The sequence below is a fragment of the Glycine max genome, chromosome 5, assembly GCF_000004515.6.
Source record: "Glycine max cultivar Williams 82 chromosome 5, Glycine_max_v4.0, whole genome shotgun sequence".
NCBI classification, from domain to species: Eukaryota; Viridiplantae; Streptophyta; class Magnoliopsida; order Fabales; family Fabaceae; genus Glycine; species Glycine max.
The window spans coordinates 2161859-2175360 of record NC_038241.2 but is presented as its reverse complement, the minus strand read 5'-3'; the positions used below and the strand labels follow the sequence as shown (position 1 = coordinate 2175360).

Sequence of the window (13502 nt, the reverse complement as noted above, 5' to 3'; positions counted from 1 at the left end):
GACTATAGTCTACACTTTTAACATTAAAAGAAAAAGTGATGTATTCTAGGGAACGGATTATTTGTGCCCAATCTATTTTTTATTTGTAGACTTTCATCCAAATGCTAAACTCGAAAAGAAATTCATGTTTTCTTCTAACAACTGGAAAGTTGACCAAGAGGAGATAAAAATAATGGTAAAATCTGAGTAAAATGTCTTTATTTTTATGAAAATCACTAAAAAGAATATTTTTTTTAAAAAAAAGAGCCAAAAGATCGAAGTATAAAAAGATATTTAAGTATTAGAAGGAAGGAGAACTTTATCGGTCATAATAATTCTATCCGATTCAAATAAAATTATCTCTAATAGAAGATATAGGTTGTCTAGATAAAAAAAAAATATTTGAGTGTTATTACAAAAATTAATAATTTTAACATACAAGATATTTAAAATTAAAAGATAATATACCTTTTTTATGATAAAAATACATTTTAATTAAAATTTAAAAATAAACATGTTTTTAATTCTTACAAATACAATAAAGTGTTTTTAATTCCTGAAAAATAAATCTATTTTTATTCCTCTTTTCTAAAAATGTGAATTGTCTATTATTGTCTCTTATTCACATATAAGATATATTTTTATTTGGATTAAAAAAGGTAGTAACATTTTTTATCCTATTTAATCGTAAATTTTATTTTTCATAGTATTTTTTTGTCTGTCATATTACATCACTGATTTGATGTATTTTCTATTTATTTTTTTTTTATCTCTCACCGGGTCGGAGTTCAACTAGTGTATCCCAATCATGTTCGAAAAGAAAATCGTATAAAATATAGACAGAAAAGGTAGTAAAATATTAACACGATAAAGAGCATTACTTATTAGTATTTATTTATAAGTGTTGAAGATCCGGCACTAAGAAAAAACACATATTTTGTTTCTTCAATCTCGCTTTTCTTCAAAATCCAATGATTTTTGTTTCTAAACCTCCTTCTCAGACTCAAACAAGCACCCTCTAGTCTCTGTCTCAAACCTTTTCCCTTTCCCTCCAATTAACCAAACCAAACACTCCCTAACACCAACCATTTATGCATTTCGCAAACCACACCACACTCTTCGCTGTGTCCACTGATTCGTGTTAGTTATAATTCAATTCCCCCCAAATCTCGCGACATGGGGCAAGAGAACCACCACCACAAGCGCAGCACCGGCGTGGGCTTGCCGACCTCCAACGCGCGAAGCCGCGGCGGCAACGCGCTTCCCCGCGGCCGCCAGATCCAGAAGACCTTCAACAACATCAAGATCACCATCCTCTGCGGCTTCGTCACCATCCTCGTCCTCCGCGGCACCATCGGTGTCAACCTCGGTTCCTCCGACAACGACGCCGTCAACCAGAATCTCATCGAGGAGACCAACCGCATCCTCGCCGAGATCCGATCCGACGCCGACCCTTCCGATCCCGACGACCAGCAATTCTTCAACCCTAACGACACCTTCACCCTCGGCCCCAAGATCGCTAGTTGGGACACAGAGCGCAAAAATTGGCTTCACCAAAACCCTGAGTACCCTAATTTCGTCAGAGGTAAACCTCGCATCTTGCTCCTTACCGGTTCCCCTCCCAAGCCCTGTGATAACCCTATTGGAGATCATTACCTTTTGAAGTCGATTAAGAATAAGATTGATTACTGTAGATTACACGGGATTGAAATTGTGTATAATTTGGCTCATTTGGATGTGGAACTTGCTGGGTATTGGGCTAAGTTGCCTATGATTCGGAGGTTGATGCTGTCGCATCCTGAGGTGGAGTGGATTTGGTGGATGGATAGTGATGCTTTTTTTACTGATATGGTGTTTGAGCTTCCAATGTCTAAGTATGATGAGTACAATTTGGTGCTTCATGGTTACCCTGATTTGTTGTTTGAGCAGAAGTCTTGGATTGCGGTGAATACCGGGAGTTTTCTGTTTAGGAACTGTCAGTGGTCTTTGGATTTGCTTGATGATTGGGCTCCCATGGGCCCCAAGGGGCCGGTGCGCGAGGAGGCCGGGAAGATCTTGACGGCCAATCTCAAGGGGAGGCCGGCGTTTGAGGCTGATGATCAGTCCGCATTGATATACTTGTTGCTGTCCAAGAAGGAGAAGTGGATGGACAAGGTGTTTCTTGAGAATTCATTCTACTTGCACGGTTACTGGGCCGGGTTGGTTGATCGGTATGAGGAGATGATTGAGAAGTATCACCCAGGGTTGGGGGATGAGAGGTGGCCGTTTGTTACACATTTTGTTGGATGTAAGCCGTGTGGGAGCTATGGAGATTATCCTGTGGAGAGGTGCCTCAGTAGCATGGAGAGGGCTTTCAATTTTGCAGATAATCAGGTGCTCAAGCTCTATGGGTTCAGGCACCGTGGTCTCTTGAGTCCTAAGATCAAGAGGATCAGAAATGAGACAGTTAGTCCTTTGGAGTTTGTAGACCAGTTTGATATTCGAAGACATTCTACGGAAAACACGGAATCAAAGAGCTAGTGAGAAAGTTGTTGTTCAATGGTGGTATTGTAGAGAGTAATTATTTAGAAGTGGAGTTTCATTTGGGGACGGTTCGCATGTAATTCTGCTTCTTCTGTTGTCTTGGTACTTCTTTGAGAATGTTAGGATAGAATTCTTTCGTAAGTTATCTTCTTTCTTCCAGGTTTGAGCAAATCAGCAAACAAAATTTATTTACTCATCTGCTGTATACTGAGCTTCCTTTGTATTTGGACTTTTGTGACATGAAATGAGTTCACCAACTTAATTAATATACTTCCCTGTCCTCTTTGATATCGTTGTGATATGTTGTAACATGAGGTAACTACTGTTTTCTGTAGCTGTTATATTTGATCTGCATATCTCAAATGTGTTTAACAAAGGAAGTGTGTGATAGTTTGCCCAATTAAGATTTGAAGTGATATATTTTTTTTATATATTTGGACAATGTTTTGGATTCATGTTTACCCCCGTGATAACAGTGAATCCAAAATGTTGGGAGTGGCCTTTTGACATGTAACGATAGGATAAAAATCTATACCAGACACCAACATCTTTTAACTGCAACACTGTTTTGTCTTGGAACCAAAAAGGTGTTATTCATATTGACAAATACAGTGGCATGATATTTGAATATCATGTCTCACGAGGCCCTGCTTTCTTACATGTTAACATTAGCACATTTCTTTGTCAGTTACAGCTTTCGTTCCGAGTATACATTCCTGCGCACTCTACGATTTGTGAATGGAAATATAAATAAAACAAATCTTGTATTTTCTTGAAAAGTTGTTTTCACTTTCCAATCATTTTTTCCCTTCCCATTTACGACTATTCAAGAGCTTAAGAAAATATATATATTTGGGGCAGGTTAATGTATATCACTTATGTCTGATGAGCGTAGCATAACAATGTGCTATTAGTAACAGTATGCTAGAAAAGTTTTAATATTTGGCTATTAGCATATTCTTTAATTCAATTTTGTAATATCCTTGTAATCATGAGGTGACATTATATGCTTACTCCACTAAGAGTGAGTTCATATAGTATCAAAAGGAGTGTGAAAGTACTCTTGCTGCGCTGCCGGTGGTGGTAACTCAGTCACTCTTAGTTTAGTAGGAAGCTTTTAAGAGATTCCTAACATCACATGACTTGTTATCTTTCGTAGATATCCCCGTCATTATCATGTCTCTTATAAATTATAATTGCATAATTGCAAAATGAGACTTGAATGACGTGCAAGGTGTCGCGTTCATTGTACCAACAAATAATTGCGTAGTTATTTGGTTAAAACTTAAGTGGCCATGGCTCTTTTCCTTGTTACATTGTATAATTTCGTCGTCATTTGTTTTTCGGGTCCAGACTTGTCATTGTTGACTAAGCTTTTGAAGAGGTTGCGCCGTAAATCCTCTTACATGCAATTAACAAAGTAGAAAATGAAATGAAAAACTGTAATTCTGCATGAAACAAATAATTCTTTGAAAACATTAAACAAATTCTTCAAATAATAATTAATCACGGGCCTGTTTACTAAATACTAATCGTCAAAATTCACTCCATAACACTTTAGAATGATACGTTCTTGGATGTTCTGTGACATGCATCTCAAATACAGTAAATAAAAGAATGGGATTTTTGATTTTCCAAAAGCTAACCAAATATGGTGGAAGTCATTAAGTTAACATAAGGACTTGAACAAATGCAACATTGATCACCAAGAACCTAGTTAACAAACCGTTAGTACAGTTAGAGTGTTCTGCCAGCTTCGCTGCGTAAATGCTGTGGTTATCCATGAAGAGTGGAGAACTTCATTCGTCAAAGTTTTCACGCAGATTAATGATATAACCCCAAAGGCGCCTCATTCGTAAGCCATTTGCTTTGATTAGGTTTGATATGCCAGTTCTGATTGTTCAATCACTTGGCTGTAGCAGGAACATGTGCAAAGAATAACTATTAGTTGCTATGTCAATTTACAACCTAACTCACATGCAGAATCCAAGCAAATTACAAAATGCACATGTAAGCAGTGGTATTTCAAAAATAGAAAGAAGATAACAGCAGCATCAATGATCATTGGTGTAGGCAGGGTGAAGCCCCGACCACTGTTCCTTGTGAATGTGAGCTACCATATTCACAAGCTTTAGGAAATCATTCCGCTGCCGCTGCTTTTGCAACCAAAGCTTTGTGACGATCTATGAGTATTTCATTCATTTGTGCAATCTGGTGCAAGAGTTTGGCAATTTTCTGTAAATAAAAGTAGCTAGCAGTTAGAAATGAAGGTCATAGCAAAGGAGGACAGAGAGGAAAGCGGTAAAAAAAATGCTTAGCTTCAAGAGAATGAATCAATAGAAATGAGACATGATTGCATTTGCATAGAGAATCAGTGTGAGCTTGAATTAGTGGTTAGTTCAACTCACCATGATTTATAGAAGCAACAAATATTTGCTTTTGTGGTGAACTCACCATGATTTTATCTGTTTGTTGCTTCCAAAAATCATGGTGAGTTCAATCGGAACACACTCAATAGTTCATGCCAACATACACATCCAATGTTTAAATAATGGTAGGAAATGCCTTCTTCACAAAACCATAATTAATTTTTTCCCTTTGGGCAAACAAGGTCAGTACATTCTTTGTTATAAATTTCCTCCAATGCAATTGAATCCACTTCCAATGAGATATACCCCTGAACCTTTCTTGTTAGGGTAGAAAACTATTTCTACCTAAAGTAGGCTGACATTGTTAGGCTCATCGCATCTCAAGTATTCTTTGCTTTAACTCTCGTGACCTTTCACTGTCGTGTTGTGTGTGTCATCCTTTAAAAGGCGCTTTGGTGCGTTAAGAGAAGGTGTTTACAAATTAGTAAAATTACCATTAACTTTAATTCCTAAATAATTTCAAATTTCATTTGAATGATGATGATGATGATGATGGCATGGCCGAAATTGTAATGAAAGAAAGAGAAGAAATTTACGAACCCGATCTTTGTCCTTGATGATGTTAACGAGACGCGCTTCATTGGGCGTGAGGGTTATCTTCTTCCTGATGGAGATGAAGATCCAGCATGACATTAGAAGCGCTGCAGAAGGCAGCCCAATTGACCAAATTGGCCCTCTCTGCATCAAAGATGAAAGCTTGGAACGCAATATGTGGAAGGAGATACTAATCCAGCCGCGAAGACGAGAATCGAAGGGTTGGGGTGAAGGAGGTGAGGGAGGGGTTTGTGACGCAATTTGGAGATTTTCGTGGTCGATTGGGGGAAATAGGAAATCATTTGGACTCGGTGGAAGGTCAGAATCCACCATCCTTCTTCATTCAAGTTCAAGACTTCACTTTCATCAGCCAAAGCAAGAAATTATAGAATTCATAAGTGATTACCTCTGTACTGTACCGGAAGGCCAGGGTTGCTTTGCTTCGGTTAACCTAACCTAGTATTAGCCTGTTACCTTCCCGGCTTTCTCCAATCTTGGTCAAAATTTGAATGTCAACATAAAAAATAAAAAATAAAAAAAATATATCATTATGATACGTATTATTTTGATTTAAATTAATTGGCTGAATTATAATTTTAATTCTCTTTAATTTATGGGTCACGATTTTAATTATTTTTTTTAATATGTTAATTAAGGTATTTCATTTTTCGGTGGAATCTCCTGCTATTCTTATAAATTTTTTATTCTTTGAGCGGATTATAAAATTAATTATGTTTAATCACATTTGAAATTCATCTCTCCTTCCCAAATATATATATTATGTGAGAATCAAATTTAAATCATTTTTCACAAATATATCTATTAAGTTTAATTATCTATTTAATTCTTACCGATTTTAAATTTATCTCCTCCTAATTTAAATGAGTCTTATTGTCCTTAAAATTTACATTTTAATTCATAAAAGGTTTTTATTGTTAAAAAATTTTAATTAATGGAATTAAAAAAGTTAACGGCATAAAACTTTTAGGAATTAAAATATAAATATCAGGAACTAAAAAATTTAGTTATTAACTATATGAACTGTAAAAGGAATAAATTTAAAAATTATTGAGATTAAATAGATAATTAAACCTACCTATTGATATTTTAATTTTATTTTTTACAATTTTAGTTCTCTATGTATTTTTTTGGCCAGACAGATAACAAAATGCCGGTCGAATCCTCATGTGTATTTAAGATGATGGAGAAAATACTGTATTCTCTCATGCTAAAGTATTTTGAATGGTTAATTTTATTTAAGAAAAACAATTTAAAGAAAAGTTACTGTCCTGGTCCAAACTTTTGGCACCCATTATAACTTATAGTAGTATAAAAATGGCTTTAGTGTTTTTTTTTACAATAAAAAAATGGCCTTAGTTTTTAGAATTTTTAAATTGTGCAAAAAACTGGTTTGAATCTTTATATAAAGCACAGAGAAATTATTGGCCCATAAATTAGCCTGAGTCATAACCCATCCAAATTGATAGTTCATCCTGTTAGAAATGAGTCTGAATTAAGGGTACCGATTTGGTTCAAATTAGACTTTTTGAACTGGACTCCAACCAAACCAGATCAATGCCCAGCCCTAGAACTATGATTATGTGTGTGCATGCATACACATATTTTATGTTCATTGTAAACTGTGGAAGACGTTAAGTGAACTAATTTGCTAACAGCTAGTTAAAAGGCTCAAAATTGATTAATACTTAAAATTTTATTTTTATTATATATTTAAAACACTTTTGTATTTCAAAAGTATGACGTGCTAGTAATGTTAAGTGCATAAATTAAATGACTCATTAGTTATTCGAGTTTACTCAGTAATTTTAAATTTGAATCTTACATATATAATTAGATATTTAGAAGAATGTCTTAATCACCTAAAACGACTTTACCCCGCTCAAATAAAAGTGTTTCCTTAAAGAATATTTATGATTGCTAAAAAAATATATGATGTATCGATTCATTTAATTAATCCATTACTCTTGATGAGTTGAATTGAATTTACTATAAAGAATGAACTCAAATGGGTTCACTTAAATGTTAAATATGATAAGTTAATTTTTATTTGTTAAAATTAAAAACATGACAAATTAACTTTTTTTTACTGCCATATGACAAATTGACTAAAATAAGGGTTGATTCATTTTTACAATTCTAATTATAAGTTGTAAAATATTCAATCTCATTTTTTAATATACAATGTGATTTTAATTTAACACCTCATACAAATTGTTTAAACTCTTACTACTAGATCAATCCTAATATGTATCATCTTATTTTATTCTAAAGTGTTTTACTGGTAATAAGCGCCATTTTTATTTAGTTCTTATAATTTTTAAAATGATTAAGCCAAAGAAGGAAACAAACAAATAGAATAAGAAAAATATTATTATTGCATTTTAAAATTAAAAAAAGTGGTTGCAACTGTCATATGAATCTACCACCAAGCGTCTAAATCATTGGACTTTTCTAACTTAACTGTAGATCAAATAAATGTGAACTAATCAAATGTAATGTTCTCATACTAGGAATCCTAAATTAAAAAAGCAAATGTCGGAAAAACCAACAAAAAAAGAAATACTTTTAGTACTTTATCATCTCTTATTAATTACTTTACTTTTAGCCGTAAATTATACTTTAAAACTTTGTTATCCTGAGGAACCAAAAATGAAGCTTAAATCACAAACAATTTATCATACAGTGAATATTTTTGCTTCAATTTCGTAAACTCGGGTGGGTCATCTTATGGGCAATCATGATATTAATTAAGGACAGATGGCAAATGTGTAGTCAAATTATGCTCTGTTGCATTGCATGTATCATGCTAAAACAAAAATCTTTCTAAACCGATTCGCTTTGGTTGTTACGCGGTTTGCACTTGCTCATTGATAAAAGAATTTTAGGACAAACAAACGTCATTAGTGACATTCTAGGGTCCAACGTATACCTCGCTCTGATTCATCATTAGTTTTATCGATTCTAACAACACCCTCCAACATGCAACACAACTTGCTTCTTCTCCCTTTCATTACAAACAAAACACCTCTCTTCTGTTTCTCCAACTGCTGCATGCATTGCACCTTCTCCAAAAAAAAAAAAAACTACCTTCAGTTTCTTCCTCGTATTCATCATTCATGTACCCCATGTTCATCTCCACCCTCATTGTGGAGCCTCAACAATGGAAGAAGAAAACAAAGGAATCATAGTGAAGCTTCCTTTTGTGTCATCCCTTTCAATATTTCTTCACCTTTTTTCCTTTTCACCCCTGCCAAATGTGACTCTTCTTTCTCACCTAATGTTAACTATCTCATTGATTGTGGCTCCTCCCACCCCACTCTGCTCAAAGATGGTAGAACCTTCAAATCTGATCGTGAAACCACTTCTCTCCTATCTACAACTGAAGATTTACAAATATCACTCGACTCATATCTCTCCCCTTCTGTTCCTTCTTCATCATCACTTCCTTTGCATCAAACCGCAAGAGTTTTTCAAGAGGAATCCACGTACTCCTTTTACATCTACAAAAGTGGGAGACTTTGGGTTCGTCTTTACTTCTTCCCTCTCCCTGACCCTTCCTATAACCTAACAAGTGCGGTTTTCTCTGTCCAAACCAATCAGCACGTGCTCTTGCATGAGTTCTCTGTGAGGAACAATGACACATCTGTTTTCAAGGAATACCTTGTTAATGTTTCTGATAGTAGATTCTCTCTTAAATTCAAGCCTAAGAAAAACTCATTTGCGTTCATCAATGCCATTGAGGTTGTCTCAGCCCCTGACACTCTAATATCAGATTCAGCAACTGCACTTTCCCCACATGGAGAATTCAAAGGGTTGATTTTAATATCAGATTCTCTCTTAATTTTTCAATTTTTTAAAATAATAAATAATATTAAAAAATAAATTATATCTGCACTTTCCAATATTATTTATCTTAATATCAGATTCTCTCTTAATTTTTCAATTTTTTAAAATAATAAATAATATTAAAAAAATTTGTTGGTTTCTTGGGATTTCTACATTTGCCATTCCTGTCTTCCGTATGTCCCCCTCCTGCTGTGGTGGATCCTAGGTCTCAACCAGTTATACTTCAACGTGTACATCAATGGGATTGAGGGTGTGTCAAATTTGGATCTTTCATCGCAAACCAAAGTTCTAGCCACTGCCTTTTACAAGGACTTTGTGCTAAATGCATCTTCCATCACAAACGGTTCAATCTTGGTTCAGGTGGGACCAGCCAATCTACAACAAGGCATGGACCGATGCAATTGTGAATAGAATTGAGGTGATGAAGATGAGCAACGATGCAGACAGCTTGGATGGTTTTTTCTCTGTTGATGGGAAATACGAAGGGGCCAAGTTCAGCAACCAAGGAGCTACCATAGCCACTGCTTTTTTTCTCTTTTGGGGTAGTCCTAATTGAGGTACTTTGTGCTAGGCCAGTTATTTACCCTACACTGCCAAGAGAGGAGATTAATTTGGCTGATTGGGCAATGAAACAACATAAAAGAGGAGTGCTCAGGGAAGTAATTGATCCACGTATTGTTAAGATTATCAGTCCTCAATCGTTCAATGTTTTTGTGCAAACTGCTGAGAGATGTTTAGCTGATTGTGGTGTTGAAAGGCCTAGTATGGAGGATGTGTTGTGGCATTTGGAATATGCTTTGCGCCTACAAAAAGATGCCACAAGGATTAAAGAACTTGAAGAAAAAAGTGCAAGTATATTCACAAATGAATGTAATGATAATGATAATATAGCAGGTCACTCGGGTGATCCAGCAAGTGATGTGTCTGACAGCACAGATGCTAATTCTGCTTTGTTTTCTCAGATAGCCAACTTTCAAGGAAGGTAAAGTTAGATTAGACAGGAATTAATTACAAAGAGGTTCAAAGGCAAAGTGACTATGGTAGCTCCTTGTTCCCCCACAAAAGGAGTTGGATTAGTAATGCCACTCTTCCTTACTGCTAATATTCACTTCAGAAGTTTATGATATGGATCAACCTCTAAGCATTGTCATGCAACATGATGCACCCCCAAATTGGAGTGAGTGATTTTAGTTTTCAAGTATAAAAAGAGCCTACTCTGTTATTTTCTCCCTGTTGTCATAATTGATCATAGTGGAAAAAAAACATCAATAGGGTAAGAAAAATTTTGTATCTCAAGCGTGTTTTGTGCTGTCACGTTATATAGCAAAAAGTTAGCTGGAATATACAAAGTATTATACCTATCTGGTGTCTCAAAATGTGAGTTTTTACTTGTTTTTAACGCAATTATTTCATCCTTCCTCTTGAGTTAATGGATTAACTTTCAAAATGATTTAGTTACGTCAAACAAACTTTTTCATAAATATTTATAGGAAGAAAAAATCAAATAAAATGATTTTTTTTGTAAGATAAAATTATTTTATATCATAAGTTAAAATCAAATTTTAAAAATTTAATATCAGAGAATTTTTACAAATTAATTTAATCATAAGTTAATTTTAGATTATCGAAGAATTTTATTATATTTTTTTTCTTATTCTCTAAGTGCTTATAGAAAGGTTTCTTGAAATAGAACCCTACAGAAAATATCACATTAGAAGAATAAGAATTAAAAGTTTAAAATCAATGGATTTTTTTTAATAAAATATTTGGATTAAACTTCGGAAGCTCTGACTTTCCCCTCTAGGTTTGGTGCTAACCCTTTTTGTATACATTCAAACCAAACGGTTCCTTAGTGCTTCATGTCATTATTTTTAGCGGTCAGCAATTTTAGGTCTGAAAGAAATGTTATACTGCATAATTTGTATACAATTATTTTTTTCAGAAACATTATTGGTAAAATTTTGGTTATAAGATGAAATTTTGATAGAAAGGGAACATCAAAATTTTCTAAAGCCCAGACCCATAAGGCCATAGGAGAGTCTAGTATGGTTATGGTCCAAATCTAATATAGGGCCATGAATTTAAGGATTTTCTTTCTGTACCACGTATATCGATGGTTAAAAATATGTTTTAAAAAATAATTTAAAATTAATGATTTAGATCTTAAACCTTTGATTTTTGTGTTAATAGTATAATGTTCTAATCAACTAAGCTAATAAATTAATCATGTTATAAATTAATTAATGTTACTTATAACAATTAATTTTTATTTAATAATTAATTTTTATATCTATATAAATTTTTATTAAACTTATGATTTTTATATAAAATTTATATATATAATATTTTTTAAATGTAATAAATGAAATATTTTTTAAGTATATGTATGTATATATATATATATATATATATATATATATATATATATATATATTAAAATTTAAAATTAAATAAAAATTATTATATACATATATAATAAATTTTATATTAAAATTTATTAGTTTATTAAATTTTTAAAAGAATTATTTCATCAAGCTTATTTTTAAATTTAATTAAATATAAAAATAATTAGTCTCTTAATTCCTATCATTTTTATTATGAATTATATTTAATAATTTAGAAAATATAGCATTTAGTATTATTAGGCAGTTAACAAAGTATTGTTAAATACAATATATTTATTGCTTCTGTTTTAGTTTTATTTCTGTACCAAAAATAAAATATTTATTAAATTATTTTAAATATATTTTTAGTTCCTAAAAGTGAACCAGTTGTAATTTTGATTCTTATAGAATTTTTTCTTTGTTTTTCAGTTATAAAATGGTTCAAATCCTATACACCGATCCTCTCCCGTTGAAAGCCTAACAACATTAAATACTATATCTATTAAATACAATATATAGTCAAACGATGAAAATTTGATCAATTATTATAGCTAGGTTTTTTTTTAAGAAACTTATTATAGGTAGGTAAAAAAAAAACCACACACATATATATATAGTGCTTAATTATATTGTTTAAGTTAATTATGTACTCTTTAAAAAATTTGATTATATACTATATTTTTAAATGTTGTATTCATTAAATATAATTATATAATATAGTTAATAGATTTTAATACATATTTAAATTAAACTATTTTTAATATTATAAATTTATTCAATACTTTATTGTTAATTATATATTCAATGTAATTTGTATATTTCTCATTTTATATAATAATGAAAATCATAATTCTTTTAACTTATATGGATTTACTAACATTTTGCTATTATACACATACTTATTTTTTAGTTGAAGTATAATAACAAGGTATAACTAAAAGTGTCTTAACGTGCATTGACGATTTAGTTTGCCAACTTACTTCAACTAAAACTAAAAAAATAAGTTAGTGTTTATATTAGCAAACCACCCCCCAACCACACACTTATATATTTGAAATAACATAAGTAAATGGTAAATATACTAAATGAATAAAAAAAATGGTACATTATTAAATGTAATATATTTATTAATTTTTTTGTTAAATGTGATAATTAATGAAAAATGTCTAAAACAATAATAATTAATAAAAATATGAAACTGTAATTAAATATAAATTCTACGTTAATATTTGTGCTCAAGTCAACAATAGCTTACCAGCAGTTTTTCAATGACCTATCAATTAAAAATTTAGCAAGAATTGAATGTAACACTTTTTTCGTTACCATGAGTTAATCTCCATTAAATGGTACATTCCAGTGCCGTTACACAGTTGTATTATTAATCCCCTTAATCTTATATTTTTTTTATTAAATTGTTTACCACATACTAATACCACTGAAATGTATGTCAAAATGTCCCAAACACGAGGAAATATCCCGATGTTAAAGTTGTAATGTTGAAAGGGATAATGTTACTTGTTAGAGCATCCCACCATATTCATACCCAAAAAACTGCTTACATATTTTTCTTCAACAACACGAAATCTAGCTAGAATATACATTTCAAGTATTATTTAGTGTAATTAGTAGGTATAAAATTGAAAAGATGAACATAGAAAAATTGAAGCTAGGGACCAATGTAACATAAGCTTTTATTTCTGTTTAACCATATAAGCGTAGATTACTATATGTTACATTTTAGAGAAAAAAAACCTTTAAAAAATTGCATCAAGTACGAAAAGTTTAG

General features: G+C 32.3%; 3 protein-coding genes across 3 annotated transcripts; 2 read left to right on the top strand and 1 right to left on the bottom strand.

The window, feature by feature from the left end:
• The first annotated feature begins 845 nt into the window (after positions 1-845).
• LOC100793238 (probable xyloglucan 6-xylosyltransferase 5) lies at positions 846-2768 on the top strand. Its single transcript, XM_003524669.5, has one exon. It carries the CDS (start codon positions 1156-1158, stop codon positions 2497-2499), a length of 1344 nt encoding a protein of 447 aa, XP_003524717.1. The 5' UTR covers positions 846-1155; the 3' UTR covers positions 2500-2768.
• Positions 2546-9888, top strand: LOC106798756 (probable receptor-like protein kinase At5g61350; the record flags this gene model as incomplete). The annotated part of the gene is made up of 4 exons (XM_014775922.2): positions 2546-2598; positions 7758-7779; positions 8748-9298; positions 9693-9888. Coding segments are annotated over 4 exons (822 nt in total), but the record flags the coding sequence as incomplete, so codon positions are not given.
• LOC100814169 (uncharacterized) lies at positions 3968-5965 on the bottom strand. Its single transcript, NM_001253183.3, has 2 exons — positions 5472-5965; positions 3968-4737 (listed from the first exon to the last, which is right to left on the bottom strand). The coding sequence occupies exons 1-2, from the start codon at positions 5796-5798 to the stop codon at positions 4642-4644; spliced, it is 423 nt and encodes a 140-aa protein (NP_001240112.1). The 5' UTR covers positions 5799-5965; the 3' UTR covers positions 3968-4641.
• Positions 9889-13502: the final 3614 nt, after the last annotated feature.